Genomic DNA, 13,138 nt, shown 5'->3' on the forward strand with positions numbered 1-13,138 from the left:
CTGACAGATTAGTGTGAAGGGGCCATCCCAGTAGATGGGGCAGGTGGCATGTGAGTTGGGGAGAAAAGCAGAATTACACAGACCATTGCTGACTGTAAAGACAGCCTTGGTGCCACAATCATCATCACCGCCTTAGATGTTCTTCATGGTCACCTCCCTTCAGTGTAGGGGCTCTCTCTGATTCCCAGGCCACCTGTATCACAATCCAGTGATCTTTCTTTGGACCAGTACTGCAATGTCAGTATTCTCAGCACTAGAGGGATAAGTTTCCAATGGTGTTTAAGAATACACAGTGGAACTGGGCATGGTGGTGCACACCTTTAATCCCATCAGAAGCAGCAGATCTGAGTTTGAGGCCAGCTTGGCCTATAGAGCAAGTTCCAGGACTGGCTCCATAGCTACTGAGAAACCCTGTCTCAAAAAAAAAAAAAAAAAAAAAAGACTACACAATAGAAACCTGCCCAGCTAGCACAGGCTATATTAGAAGGAGCCTTTAGAAATGGTCTTGGTCAGTGTGCCCTGTGGCTGAAAGAAAGGAGAAAAGACTGTGGACCCAGTGCTCTTCAGTCGTTACCTCACACTGGAGGATGGCAATCTTGTGAGTCCTTAGCTTAACTAAGTCAGCCTATCAGACGCCAAGGGTTGGAGCATAAAGACCAAATGCTGGCTTCTGTTCCAGTATTGGTAGTGGTATCATCTGCAATTACTTAGAACTTTTTAGTTTCTTGCAGCAACCAGTTTGGTCTTGTAGCTTGAAGCCTGGAAGGCCAGGTCAAGTATATTTTTGACTCTTCTGGTTGGTATTAAAGGTCAACAAGAACAAAAAATGGCGAGAACTTGCAACCAACCTCAATGTGGGTACATCAAGCAGTGCAGCCAGCTCCTTGAAGAAGCAGTATATCCAGTGTCTCTATGCCTTTGAGTGCAAGATTGAGCGGGGAGAAGACCCTCCCCCAGACATTTTTGCAGCTGCTGATTCCAAGAAATCCCAGCCCAAGATCCAGCCTCCTTCTCCTGGTAAGAGTGGGTGAGCAAGGGTTTGCCAGTCTTGAGGCTCGGGAACCCTAAGAGCCTGCAGGGTTCCTTAAGTATTGGTGCTTCCCTCCCTCCCTTCAGGGAGCAGAACAGATGCCAGAGATGTGTGTTTTACCCATCCACGTGGCTTAGCAGGTTGGCAGACTAAAGAGCAACAGTGGTGACTCCCTTGGGAGGTGCTGTGCTGCAGTCTTAAGTTTTCACTTTCTAATTTTCCTGTTGTACACCTGGCATCTTGCCAAATGTTTGTAAACTAGTGAGTGGGAGGGACACCCGAGGAGTGAGGGAAAACTGACAAATAGCAGTGTGCTTGGGCCATCTGGGAGCGTTGGCCTGCTGATGTCAGCGCCTTAGAATGCCGTTCAGACTAGAGCCCTAAATTCCCCAGAGAGCTAAGATGGTAATGAATGGAAGGAGGGGTAGGAAGGGAATATGAATGGAACTTTTTGATGATAGGGGTGCTTCTGCTTACCCTCCTTTCTCAGAGGAGGCTGGGGCCTAGGCTAGCTTGGGCCTTAGAAGGTGGGAGCAAACACATGTGCCCTGTCGTGGACCTCAGAGAGTGGTGCGGTGCTGAAGTGACTCATCTGCTGGGGGGAGGAGGGGCCTTGGCCATGGGTGCCCAAAGCTGGGAAGCTGTGACCCGTGGAAGCACTGCTAACTGGGGATTCTGTGCTCATGTCTTTAAAGGAACATTGGAACCTGAGTATGACATTGTGCTGAGTGCTTAATAGAAACATTTAGGCTCTGGCTGGGTGGTAGAGGCGCATACCTTTAATCCCAGCATTCAGGAGGCAAAGGCAGGCTGATCTCTGTGAGTTCGAGACCAGCCTGGTCTACAAGAGCTAGTTCCAGGACAGGCTCCAAAGCCACAGAGAAACCCCATCTTGAAAGACCAAAAAAAAAAAAAAAGAAAAGAAAGAAACATTTAGGCTCTGGCCATGTGACTCCTGCACCCTGGGTTTTACTTTTTGTTTCACCATCATCATGGTATTTATAATATCAGATAAATTCTTTGGAGAATAAAGCAAGGCAGACAGGAAATACCTGTAACTTAATGACCTGGCATGGTGAAATAAGCCCACATCCTCTTTCATTTCTAAGCTATAAATGCAACCAAACATAAAATAGTAAGGTGACACAATGTCAACCCAGCACTCTGGAGGCTGATAAAAAGTTCATCCACCCTGGGCTACACAGTATGAGATCCTGTCTCAAAAGAAATCAGATAGACTCATACATATATACTTGCGCACACCCCAGATTCTACAGCATTCATTTTTTTGTGAGAGTTAAATATGTTTCTGGCAAGTAAGCTGCTCACTCTGCATCTCTGTCCACAGCGGGATCAGGATCTATGCAGGGGCCACAAACTCCTCAGTCAACCAGCAGTTCTATGGCAGAAGGAGGAGACCTGAAGCCTCCAACTCCAGCATCTACACCACATAGTCAGATTCCCCCCTTACCAGGCATGAGGTAAGGCCCATGAGCAGTACAGCTCGGAGTGTGTCTGGGGTGGAACGTGTAGTCCAAGGACGGTTCCTGCCTTAACCTGTCCAGCAGTGACTCCTCTGTCTCTTGACTTAGATGAGGGATTGGTCTGCTGGGGGTTTCATTCATTTTTCTTACTCTGCAGCAGGAGCAACTCAGTTGGAATCCAGGATGCCTTTCCTGATGGAAGTGACCCCACATTCCAGAAGCGGAATTCCATGACTCCAAACCCTGGGTACCAGCCCAGTATGAATACCTCTGACATGATGGGGCGCATGTCCTATGAGCCAAATAAGGATCCTTATGGCAGCATGAGGAAAGGTGACTGACTGACTGCTAGGTGTTGTTGGCTTATGTTTGTGCAGATGGGAGCTTGAGTGGCTTGGTGTTGTTACTGAGGTAGTTTCTGAGATTCTTCTATGTATCTCCTGACCATATCCTTCCCTTCCTCCCTGCCTGCCTTCCTCTCTTTCTTTTCTGGTGTGATGCTAGGATCAAACCTAGGGAATCACATATACTAAGCAAGCATTTTCCCACCGAACTACATCCTAAACCACCTGATTCCATTTTGGGGTGTTTTTTTTTTTTTTAAGACCTTTTTCTTCTTTTGCTTTCCCTAGCCACTCTAGAGGCCTTTGTATTTCTCCATTGAGGCTGTCAGAAAAGCAATAGGAGCCGGGCGGTGGTGGCGCACGCCTTTAATCCCAGCACTCGGGAGGCAGAGGCAGGCGGATCTCTGGGAGTTCGAGACCAGCCTGGTCTACAAGAGCTAGTTCCAGGACAGGCTCCAAAGCCACAGAGAAACCCTGTCTTGAAAAAAAGAAAAGCAATAGGAAGGGAACCATGTTTTGTAGAGAGCCTGGAACTTTGGGACAGGCCTATATAGCTTGCCTAGCCTACCAACCTACCAGTTTTCTCATTGCCTTCCTTTCTACACTCAGCCCCAGGAAGTGATCCCTTCATGTCCTCAGGGCAGGGCCCCAACGGCGGGATGGGTGACCCCTACAGCCGTGCTGCTGGCCCTGGGCTGGGAAATGTGGCTATGGGACCACGACAGCACTATCCCTATGGAGGTCCTTACGACAGAGTGAGGTAAGCCACTGCACTTATCCTGCCCTTCGTGCTCCCAAGCTATGATGTACTCAATTCCCTTCTCCAATTTTGTTTAGGACGGAGCCTGGAATTGGGCCTGAAGGAAATATGGGCACTGGGGCTCCCCAGCCAAATCTTATGCCTTCCACCCCAGACTCGGGGATGTATTCTCCTAGCCGCTATCCCCCGCAGCAGCAACAGCAGCAGCAACGGTGAGTGGATCCTTGTTCCTTTACCCTTGTTGGCTCATGTTTTGTCATTCTCCACCCTAACACACTTTGTCTTCTGCAGACATGATTCCTATGGCAATCAATTCTCCACCCAAGGCACCCCTTCCAGCAGCCCCTTCCCCAGCCAGCAGACCACAATGTATCAACAGCAGCAACAAGTAAGGAGGGTAACTGGGAATGCAATACCCCACAGGTTCCCCATAAAAGCAGTAAGCAACCAAGTCTATAAAATTCACTTTGCCTACTACCTTGATATTCCTCTTGCCCAACTAGGTTGTTCTACCTAGAGAGTCAGATCTCAGAATCCTCCATGTGTCAAGTCTCTCCTTTCTCTAAAAGGGCTAGAAACAGATTATATTTTGATTTGAAGTTTTACTTATTTTTCTATTTGGAGGGAGAACCCTAGAAGAGAAAATAGTGGTTGCTCTTAGAAGCAGCTTCAAAAGGTAATTTGCAAAGGTGTTTTCTTTTGTTCTCTTGACATCTGTGTCCTGTCTTTCAAAGGAGCAAAAGAAAAATGTCTAGTGGAAGACATCCATAGCACTTGTAGTTTTTGTGACTGAATACACAATATTAATTTGCTCTCTGTTTTCTCTGCCTTAGAATTATAAGAGGCCAATGGATGGCACATATGGCCCTCCTGCCAAGCGGCATGAAGGGGAGATGTACAGTGTGCCATATAGCACTGGGCAAGGGCAGCCTCAACAGCAACAGTTGCCTGCAGCTCAGTCCCAGTCTGCCAGTCAGCAACAAGCTGCCCAGCCTTCCCCTCAACAAGATGTGTACAACCAGTACAGCAATGCCTATCCTGCTACTGCCACCGCTGCTACTGAGCGCCGACCAGCAGGCGGCCCCCAGAACCAATTTCCATTCCAGTTTGGCCGAGACCGGGTCTCTGCACCTCCTGGTTCCAATGCCCAGCAGAACATGCCACCACAAATGATGGGCGGCCCTATACAGGCATCAGCCGAGGTTGCTCAGCAAGGCACCATGTGGCAGGGGCGTAATGACATGACCTACAATTATGCCAACAGACAGAGCACAGGCTCTGCCCCCCAGGGTCCTGCGTATCATGGTGTGAACCGAACAGATGAAATGCTCCACACAGATCAGAGGGCCAACCATGAAGGCCCATGGCCTTCCCATGGCACACGCCAACCTCCATATGGTCCTTCAGCCCCTGTACCCCCCATGACAAGACCCCCTCCATCTAACTACCAGCCCCCACCGAGCATGCAGAATCACATTCCTCAGGTATCCAGCCCCGCTCCCCTTGCCCGGCCAATGGAGAACCGCACCTCTCCTAGCAAATCTCCATTCCTGCACTCTGGCATGAAAATGCAGAAGGCAGGTCCGCCAGTACCTGCATCACACATAGCACCCACCCCTGTGCAGCCCCCTATGATTCGACGGGATATCACCTTCCCACCTGGCTCTGTGGAAGCTACCCAGCCTGTGCTGAAGCAAAGAAGGCGGCTCACAATGAAAGACATTGGTAAGGAGTGCTCCCTGATCTGGTGGCTGAACCTACCACCCTTTCCATCTTCCACATGGTTTCCTCCATCCTGATACTCTGGATATGGTTAAATCAGTTAGATTGTTTACTGAAATAAAGGAAAAGAATTTGAAGGGTGGAAGAAATAAGCTGATTTCAGGTTTTTCTTTAGGACTCTGCCACATACTTGTGTCCTGGACAGCTTAGAAGCAATGAAGTCAGAATAGCCTGACTAATGGGACATGCTTGGGGTGCCTCTAGCCAGCCAGGGCTTGATGGATAGACAACATAGAGGTTTATTTCAGGAACCCCGGAGGCATGGCGGGTAATGATGTCCCTCAAGTCTGGGCTCCTGGCAGAGAGCACGTGGGCGTTAGACACCATTAACATCCTACTATATGATGACAACAGCATTATGACCTTCAACCTCAGTCAGGTGAGTACAGGTTCTGGGCAGGGTGGGGAGGACTTGGACATTGTTGTTGTCCGTAATACTAAGTGACTACAAGAACAAAACCAGCCTCAGCTAACACGCTTGTCACTTTGCTGGAAATCTTTGTGTATACTTTGCTTCCCTTTACACTGGACATGGGAACAGTATTAATTTACATGAGTTGTTAGTGTAAGGTTAAGTTCAAAAAGAGTTTTGTTTGGGAGCAAGGTTGTTGTTGGGTTTTATTGTTGCTCCAGCTCTTGTTGAGGTTTTAGCCTACCCAGCTGCGATGCTCAACTGGGAGGTTTTTGCTTTTATTTTTTGAGACAGGATTTCTCTGTGTAGCTCTGATTTCCTGGAACTTGTTCTATAGGCCTTGAACTCAAGAGATCTGCCTGCCCCTGCCTCCTCTTAAAAGGTACTACTTACACCTAGCTGGGAGCAGCCTGGTGCTTGTGGTGCAGACACCAGCACTCAGAAGGCAAGGGCAGGAGGATCTCTGTGAGTTTGAGGGCAGCCTGGTCTACAGAGCGAGTTCCAGGATAGCCAAGGGTGCATAGAGAAACCCTGGCTCAAAAAAAAAACAAAAAGAAAGTAATCCAGCAAGATGGAACTTGCCAGTGGAGACCGAGTTCAGTTCCCATATTAAGGTGTAAAGAGAGAGAACTGACTCCACCAGATCTCCCCTGACCTCCATGCTGCATACAGTCATACTCCCCTCCACCTGGAATCCTTTTCCCTCCTTCCCTCCCTCTCCCCCCCCCTTTCCTTCCTTCCTTCCATTTATTGATTTTATCTTGTCTTTTCAAGACAAGGTTTTAAGAGTGCACCACAACCACCCGGCTCTAGAGGATTTTATTTATAGCTTAATTAAAAAGAAATTTAAGATTGGAGACTGTAATTTAGATGGTGAAGCGCTTCCTTAGCATGTGCATGGTCCAGAGATGAACTCCCATTGCCGCATAAATCAGGTGTGGTGGCACACAAATAATACCAGCACTTGGGAGGTGTGCATTTAGGAGATCAGAGGTTCAAAGTCATCTTTGTTTACCTAGATAGTTTGAGGCCAACCTGGGATACATGAGACTCTGTATATTAAAAAAATAATAATAATAACAATGACAGGAAAAAAGTATGATAGACTACTAGGGATATTTCCAGTCTACCAGAAATAACATTGTGGTATCTGTGTCAGTGTGACCATAGCAGGTTTCCCCCTCCCTCCCATTTATACTCTTATGTAAATGAAGGCATTGCTAGTCTTAGTTTTCTTGCATAGGTTGAGGAGGGGTGTGTGTGTTTGCTTGTATGTGTCTATCATCTATATTTCTGGGGTGTCTGTGTATGTGTCTGCCTGTCTTGTCTGCATGTGTCTGTGTACCACTTATGTCTGGCGTGCACACACGTGTGTGTGTCTGTCAGTGTATCTTGTCTGCATGTATCTGTGTATCACCTATATGTCTAGTGCTTATTTAGGCTGCAGTGGTTGTTGAATCTCCTAGAACTAGAATTAGGGGTTTTTGTTTGGTTTGTTTTTTTTTTTTTTTGTTTTGTTTTGTTTTTGTGTGGTTTGAAGCCTGTCCTGGAACTCGCTCAGGCAGGCCTTGAATTCACAAGATCCCCCTGCTTCTCCCTCCCTGAGTGCTGGGATTAAAGGCACATGCCACCATTACCCAGCTAGATTTACAGTTTTTTGTTGGTTAGGTTAGGTTTTTTGTTGTTGTTGTTTTGCTTACTTATTTAGTTGGTTTTATTTTCCAGACAGGGTTTCTCTGTGTTGCTTTGGATCCTGTCCTGGCACTAGCTCTTGTAGACCAGGCTGGCCTCGAAATCACAGAGATCCGCCTGCCTCTGCCTCCCAAGTTGAGCTATCTCTCCAGCACCCTACACCGTATGTGTCCCTACATAGCCCAGACTAGCCTTGAACTGGGCTTACATTTGTGATGCTCTGAAGCTGACCAAAGCATGACTGACTTTTCATTGGATGATATTGCTGTACACAGGAAAGTAAAGAAAGAAATTTTCATTATTTTCAGTATCCTAGAAAAACTTTAAAGTTTAGCGGGTTTTTCATCATTTTATACAGCTAACTTCTGGGAAAGGCAGTATTCAAACCAAGGCTTTTTTAAAGGGAATTCAACCAAAAGTGAATCTTACTGAAAATTAGTGGAGACTAAATGAACATCTGTTGACAGTGTGTTCCTTTTCTAGCTTGTGTTGGGAAGGGCTTATCCCAGCATGCTTCGACTTGGGCTCCATATGGCCATGGGGTATAGACCACCCTAGATGGGCAGTGGCGGTGATCAGGGACCTAGTAAAAAGCGAACATTCATTCAGAAAGAAGAGATTTCAGAGTGTTGGGCGTTACTGATGTGTGGCTAACAATTCCAGCCTGCTAGGGCAGGCTTATGCGGCCATTGTTTGGGCAGAGGGGAGGCTTTGTGCTCCTTTTGTGAGAAGATGGGTGAGAGAAGTGAAGCCCTACAGTCTGCCCAGGCAGAGGCCTTTATAAAGGGGACAGCTTCACCTCCTAAGTGAGAAATGGTTAGCTTGAAATGAAGACAATTGGATAGAGCTTCGGGACTCTCGGGTCAAAGATTCTTCCCCTGGTTTATTTCCTTTTCTCTGTCTTTCAGCTCCCAGGGTTGCTAGAGCTCCTTGTGGAATATTTCCGTCGATGCCTGATTGAGATCTTTGGCATTTTAAAGGAGTATGAGGTGGGGGACCCAGGACAGAGAACACTATTAGACCCTGGGAGATTCAGCAAGGTGTCTAGTCCAGCCCCCACAGAGGAAGAAGATGAAGAAGAACTCCTAGATCCTAAACTGGAGGAGGAGGAAGAAGTGGTTGAAAATGATGAGGAGATGGCCTTCTTAGGCAAGGATAAGCCAGCTTCAGAGAATAGTGAGGAGAAGCTAGTCAGTAAGTTTGACAAGCTTCCAGTAAAGATTGTGCAGAAGAACGACCCATTTGTGGTGGACTGCTCAGATAAGCTTGGGCGTGTGCAGGAGTTTGACAGTGGCCTGCTGCACTGGCGGATTGGTGGTGGGGATACCACTGAGCATATCCAGACCCACTTTGAGAGCAAGGTAGAGCTGCTGCCTTCCCGGCCTTATGTGCCCTGCCCAACGCCCCCTCGGAAACACCTCACAACAGTAGAGGGTTCACAAGGGACAGCAGAGCAGGAGGGCCCCCCGCCTGATGCCCTTCCAGAAAAAAGGATCACAGCCACTATGGATGACATGTTGTCCACCCGGTCTAGCACGTTGACTGATGAGGGAACAAAGAGTGCAGAGGCCACCAAGGAGAGCAGCAAGTTTCCATTTGGCATTAGCCCAGCACAGAGCCACCGGAACATCAAGATTTTAGAGGATGAGCCCCACAGTAAGGATGAGACCCCACTGTGTACCCTTCTGGACTGGCAGGATTCCCTTGCTAAGCGCTGTGTCTGTGTCTCCAATACCATCCGGAGCCTGTCATTTGTGCCAGGCAACGACTTTGAGATGTCCAAACACCCAGGGCTGCTGCTTATCCTAGGCAAGCTGATCCTACTGCACCATAAGCATCCAGAGCGGAAGCAGGCACCACTAACTTACGAGAAGGAGGAGGAACAGGACCAAGGGGTGAGCTGTGACAAGGTGGAGTGGTGGTGGGACTGCTTGGAGATGCTCCGGGAAAACACGCTGGTCACGCTGGCCAACATCTCGGGGCAGCTGGACCTATCCCCTTACCCTGAAAGCATCTGCCTGCCTGTGCTGGACGGACTCCTACATTGGGCAGTTTGCCCTTCAGCTGAAGCCCAGGACCCTTTCTCCACCCTAGGCCCCAATGCCGTCCTTTCTCCCCAGAGATTGGTCTTAGAAACCCTCAGCAAGCTCAGCATCCAGGACAACAATGTGGACCTAATCCTGGCCACGCCCCCATTTAGCCGCCTGGAGAAGTTGTATAGTACCATGGTGCGCTTCCTCAGTGACCGAAAGAACCCAGTATGCCGGGAGATGGCCGTGGTACTGCTGGCCAACCTGGCACAGGGGGACAGCCTGGCAGCCCGGGCCATTGCAGTGCAGAAGGGCAGCATCGGCAACCTCCTAGGCTTCCTAGAGGACAGCCTTGCTGCCACACAGTTCCAGCAGAGCCAGGCCAGCCTCCTCCATATGCAGAACCCACCCTTTGAACCAACTAGTGTGGACATGATGCGGCGGGCTGCCCGTGCACTGCTTGCCCTGGCCAAGGTGGACGAGAACCACTCAGAGTTCACTCTGTATGAGTCACGGCTGTTGGACATCTCGGTATCACCATTGATGAACTCATTGGTTTCACAAGTCATTTGTGATGTACTGTTTTTGATTGGCCAGTCATGACAGCCGTGGGACACCTCCCCTCCCTGTGTGTGTGTGAGTGTGTGGAGAACTTAGAAACTGACTGTTGCCCTTTATTTATGCAAAACCACCTCAGAATCCAGTTTACCCTGTGCTGTCCAGCTTCTCCCTTGGGAAAGTCTCTCCCCACCCCCACTCCCTAACACCTTTCTGTTCCTCATCCTCACCTGCTTCCCTCAGGACCCCACCCTATTTGAAAAGACAAAGCTCTGCCTACATAGAAGACTTTTTTATTTTAACCAAAGTTACTGTTGTTTACAGTGAGTTTGGGGAAAATGGCTTTCCCGGTTCTTGCATCAACGGGATGCCACATTTCATAACTGTTTTTAATGGCTAAAAAAAGGAAAAAAATACAAAAAAACCCTGAAGGACAAAAGGTGACTGCTGAACTGTGTGGTTTATTGCTGTCCATTCACAATCTCGCAGGAGCCGAGACGTTCGCAGTTGTGAGCAGACCCTGTTCACTGGAGAGGCCTGTGCAGTAGAGTGTAGACCCTTTCATGTACTGTACTGTACACCTGATACTGTAAACATACTGTAATAATAATGTCTCACATGGGAATGAGAGAAGACGCTGGGTCAGCAGCAAGCTGTAGTTTTTAAAAAATGTTTTTAGTTAAATGTTGAGGAGAAAAAAAAAGGCTTTTCCCCCAAAGTATCATGTGTGAACCTACAACACCCTGACCTCTTTCTCTCCTCCTTGATTGTATGAATAACCCTGAGATCACCTCTTAGAACTGGTTTTAACCTTTAGCTGCAGCGGCTGCGCTGCCACGTGTGTATATATATGATGTTGTACATTGCACATACCCTTGAATCGCCACAGTTTGGTCCCCTTCCCAGCCACCCCTTTATAGTATGACGAGTTAACAAGTTGGTGACCTGCACAAAGCGAGACACAGCTATTTAATCTCTTGCCAGACATCGCCCCCCTTGGTGCGATGCTGTACAGGTCTCTGTAAAAAGTCCTTGCTGTCTCGGCAGCCAATCAACTTATAGTTTATTTTTTCTGGGTTTTTGTTTTGTTTTGTTTCCTTTCTAATCGAGGTGTGAAAAAGTTCTAGGTTCAGTTGAAGTTCCTGATGAAGAAACACATTGAGATTTTTTCAGTGATAAAATCTGCATATTTGTATTTCAACAATGTAGCTAAAAACTTGATGTAAATTCCTCCTTTTTTTCCTTTTTTGGCTTAATGAATATCATTTATTCAGTATGAAATCTTTATACTATATGTTCCACGTGTTAAGAATAAATGTACATTAAATCTTGGTAAGACTTTGTGAGGGTTTTTTATTTTCAAATTATTTAAGAACTTTACCTATGCCTGAAAAGATGACTTAGCAGTTAAGAAGACCTATGTTTGGGTGGCTCACAACCTTAAGCCTTCTGTCCAACTCTATGGGATCTGACACCTGACTTGAGCCATAGACAGCTAACCTCATATCCACAGACCCACACACAGACGCCTAGACTCAGATCCACAGACCCAGACACCTGGACTCACCTCCACAGACCCACATGCGAACTCACACACATAATTAAAAACTAAATCTTTTGAACAGGTTCAAAGGGGAAAAAAAAAAAACTAAATCTTTAACCAGGGCCAGAGAGATGACTCAGTGACTAAGAGAACTTACTTTTTGTTGTTGTTTTGTTTTCAAGACAGGGTTTCTCTGTAGCTTTGGAGCCTGCTTTGGAACTAGCTCTTGTAGACCAGGCTAGCCTCGAACTCACAAAGATCCTCCTGCCTCTACCTCCTAAGTGCTGGGATTAAAGGCATGCACCACCACCGCCCGGTGAGAATTTACTTTTACAAAGATCCTGATTTGGCCCTCAGCACCCACGTGGTGGCTTATAACCTTTGTAACTCCAGTTCCAGGAGTGATCCAACACCCTGTTCTGAACTCCATGACCCCCAGGCACACATGGCGCGAATGCATACAGGCAGGCAAAACACTCATACACATAAAATTAAACCATAAAATCTTTTGCTAATAGCTGCATGTAGGAGCACACTCCTTTAATCCTAGCACTTGGGAAGCAGAAGCAGATGGATTTCTGAGTTTGACACCAGCCTGGTCTATGTAGTTCCAGGACAGCCAGAACTATATAGTCACATACTGCTTCAGGAAAGAATAAATAGGAGCTTGACCTTTGGCAGGATCCTGCTTCCCCTTAGATGCTCTCGTTATGTGGTGGCCTCCTCCACCCACTGTGACAAAGGGAGGTTCTTTCAGAAATTGTTACTAACCCATTTTCCTAGAAGCAGCCTCTAGCACTTGGATTGCAGTTTGCCTTTCTCTTGACTCCAGACTTCAGCACCACTACCGAAAACTTGAGCAGAATGTGTAGAGGAAACGTGCCCTGGCTCCCTTGAGGGCCTGGTTTGCTCAGTTTTTGCAGTAAATGGCAGGTCCGACCTAACATGTTAGGCTAGAAACTCTCCTTGACTCATTTGTTTTTGTTGTTTTCGTGATTTTGTACCTCACTGTCCTAGAACTCTCATATAGACAAGGCTGGCCTCCTCTCTGCCTTCTGATACTAAAGGTGTGCACTACCACAACCAACCCTTGACTCTTCTAGGAAGTTATCCTCAGTCCTCCCACTGCAGTTTGAGCTCATGACGCTGTCACTTCTTTTCCAAATTCAAGACAGGGTTTCTCTACAACAGCCCTAGCTGTCCTGGAAGTAGCTCTTAGAGACCCGGCTTGTCTTGAACTCACAGAGATCCGCCTGTCTGGGATTAAAGGCTTGAGCCACCATGGCCCAACCTTTCCCAAATTCTTAACCCTCCCCTATTGTGTTTTGCCTGGGTATAACACCCACCTTTAAAGTCAGAACAAAGTTCTGTTATGCTGAAGACGGTAAGAACCTGAGCCCCTGGGTGTTATGGCATATACCCTAAGTCTCAGCACTCAGACACAGGCAGGTGACTGTGTGAGTTTGAGGTTAGACTGCCTGGAGTTACAAGTCAACTAGGTCT

The 13,138-nt window shown here is 47.5% G+C and overlaps 1 protein-coding gene across 1 annotated transcript in view; it reads left to right on the forward strand.

Annotated features, from left to right (window-relative positions):
* Nucleotides 1-11,421, forward strand: part of Arid1a (AT-rich interaction domain 1A) — a 76,953-nt gene extending 65,532 nt beyond the window's left edge. Inside the window, exons 12-20 of the mRNA XM_041651330.1 lie at nt 810-1,017; nt 2,379-2,511; nt 2,672-2,847; nt 3,468-3,618; nt 3,696-3,830; nt 3,910-4,006; nt 4,452-5,343; nt 5,649-5,779; nt 8,413-11,421. Coding sequence (XP_041507264.1) covers nt 810-1,017; nt 2,379-2,511; nt 2,672-2,847; nt 3,468-3,618; nt 3,696-3,830; nt 3,910-4,006; nt 4,452-5,343; nt 5,649-5,779; nt 8,413-10,137 — 3,648 coding nt within the window. The 3' untranslated portion in view covers nt 10,138-11,421. The remainder of the gene's footprint in view (nt 1-809; nt 1,018-2,378; nt 2,512-2,671; nt 2,848-3,467; nt 3,619-3,695; nt 3,831-3,909; nt 4,007-4,451; nt 5,344-5,648; nt 5,780-8,412) is intronic.
* Nucleotides 11,422-13,138: the final 1,717 nt, after the last annotated feature.

Source organism: Microtus oregoni, unplaced genomic scaffold, assembly GCF_018167655.1.
Source record: "Microtus oregoni isolate MIOR12 unplaced genomic scaffold, Mior012 000005F_ref0000423, whole genome shotgun sequence".
NCBI classification, from domain to species: Eukaryota; Metazoa; Chordata; class Mammalia; order Rodentia; family Cricetidae; genus Microtus; species Microtus oregoni.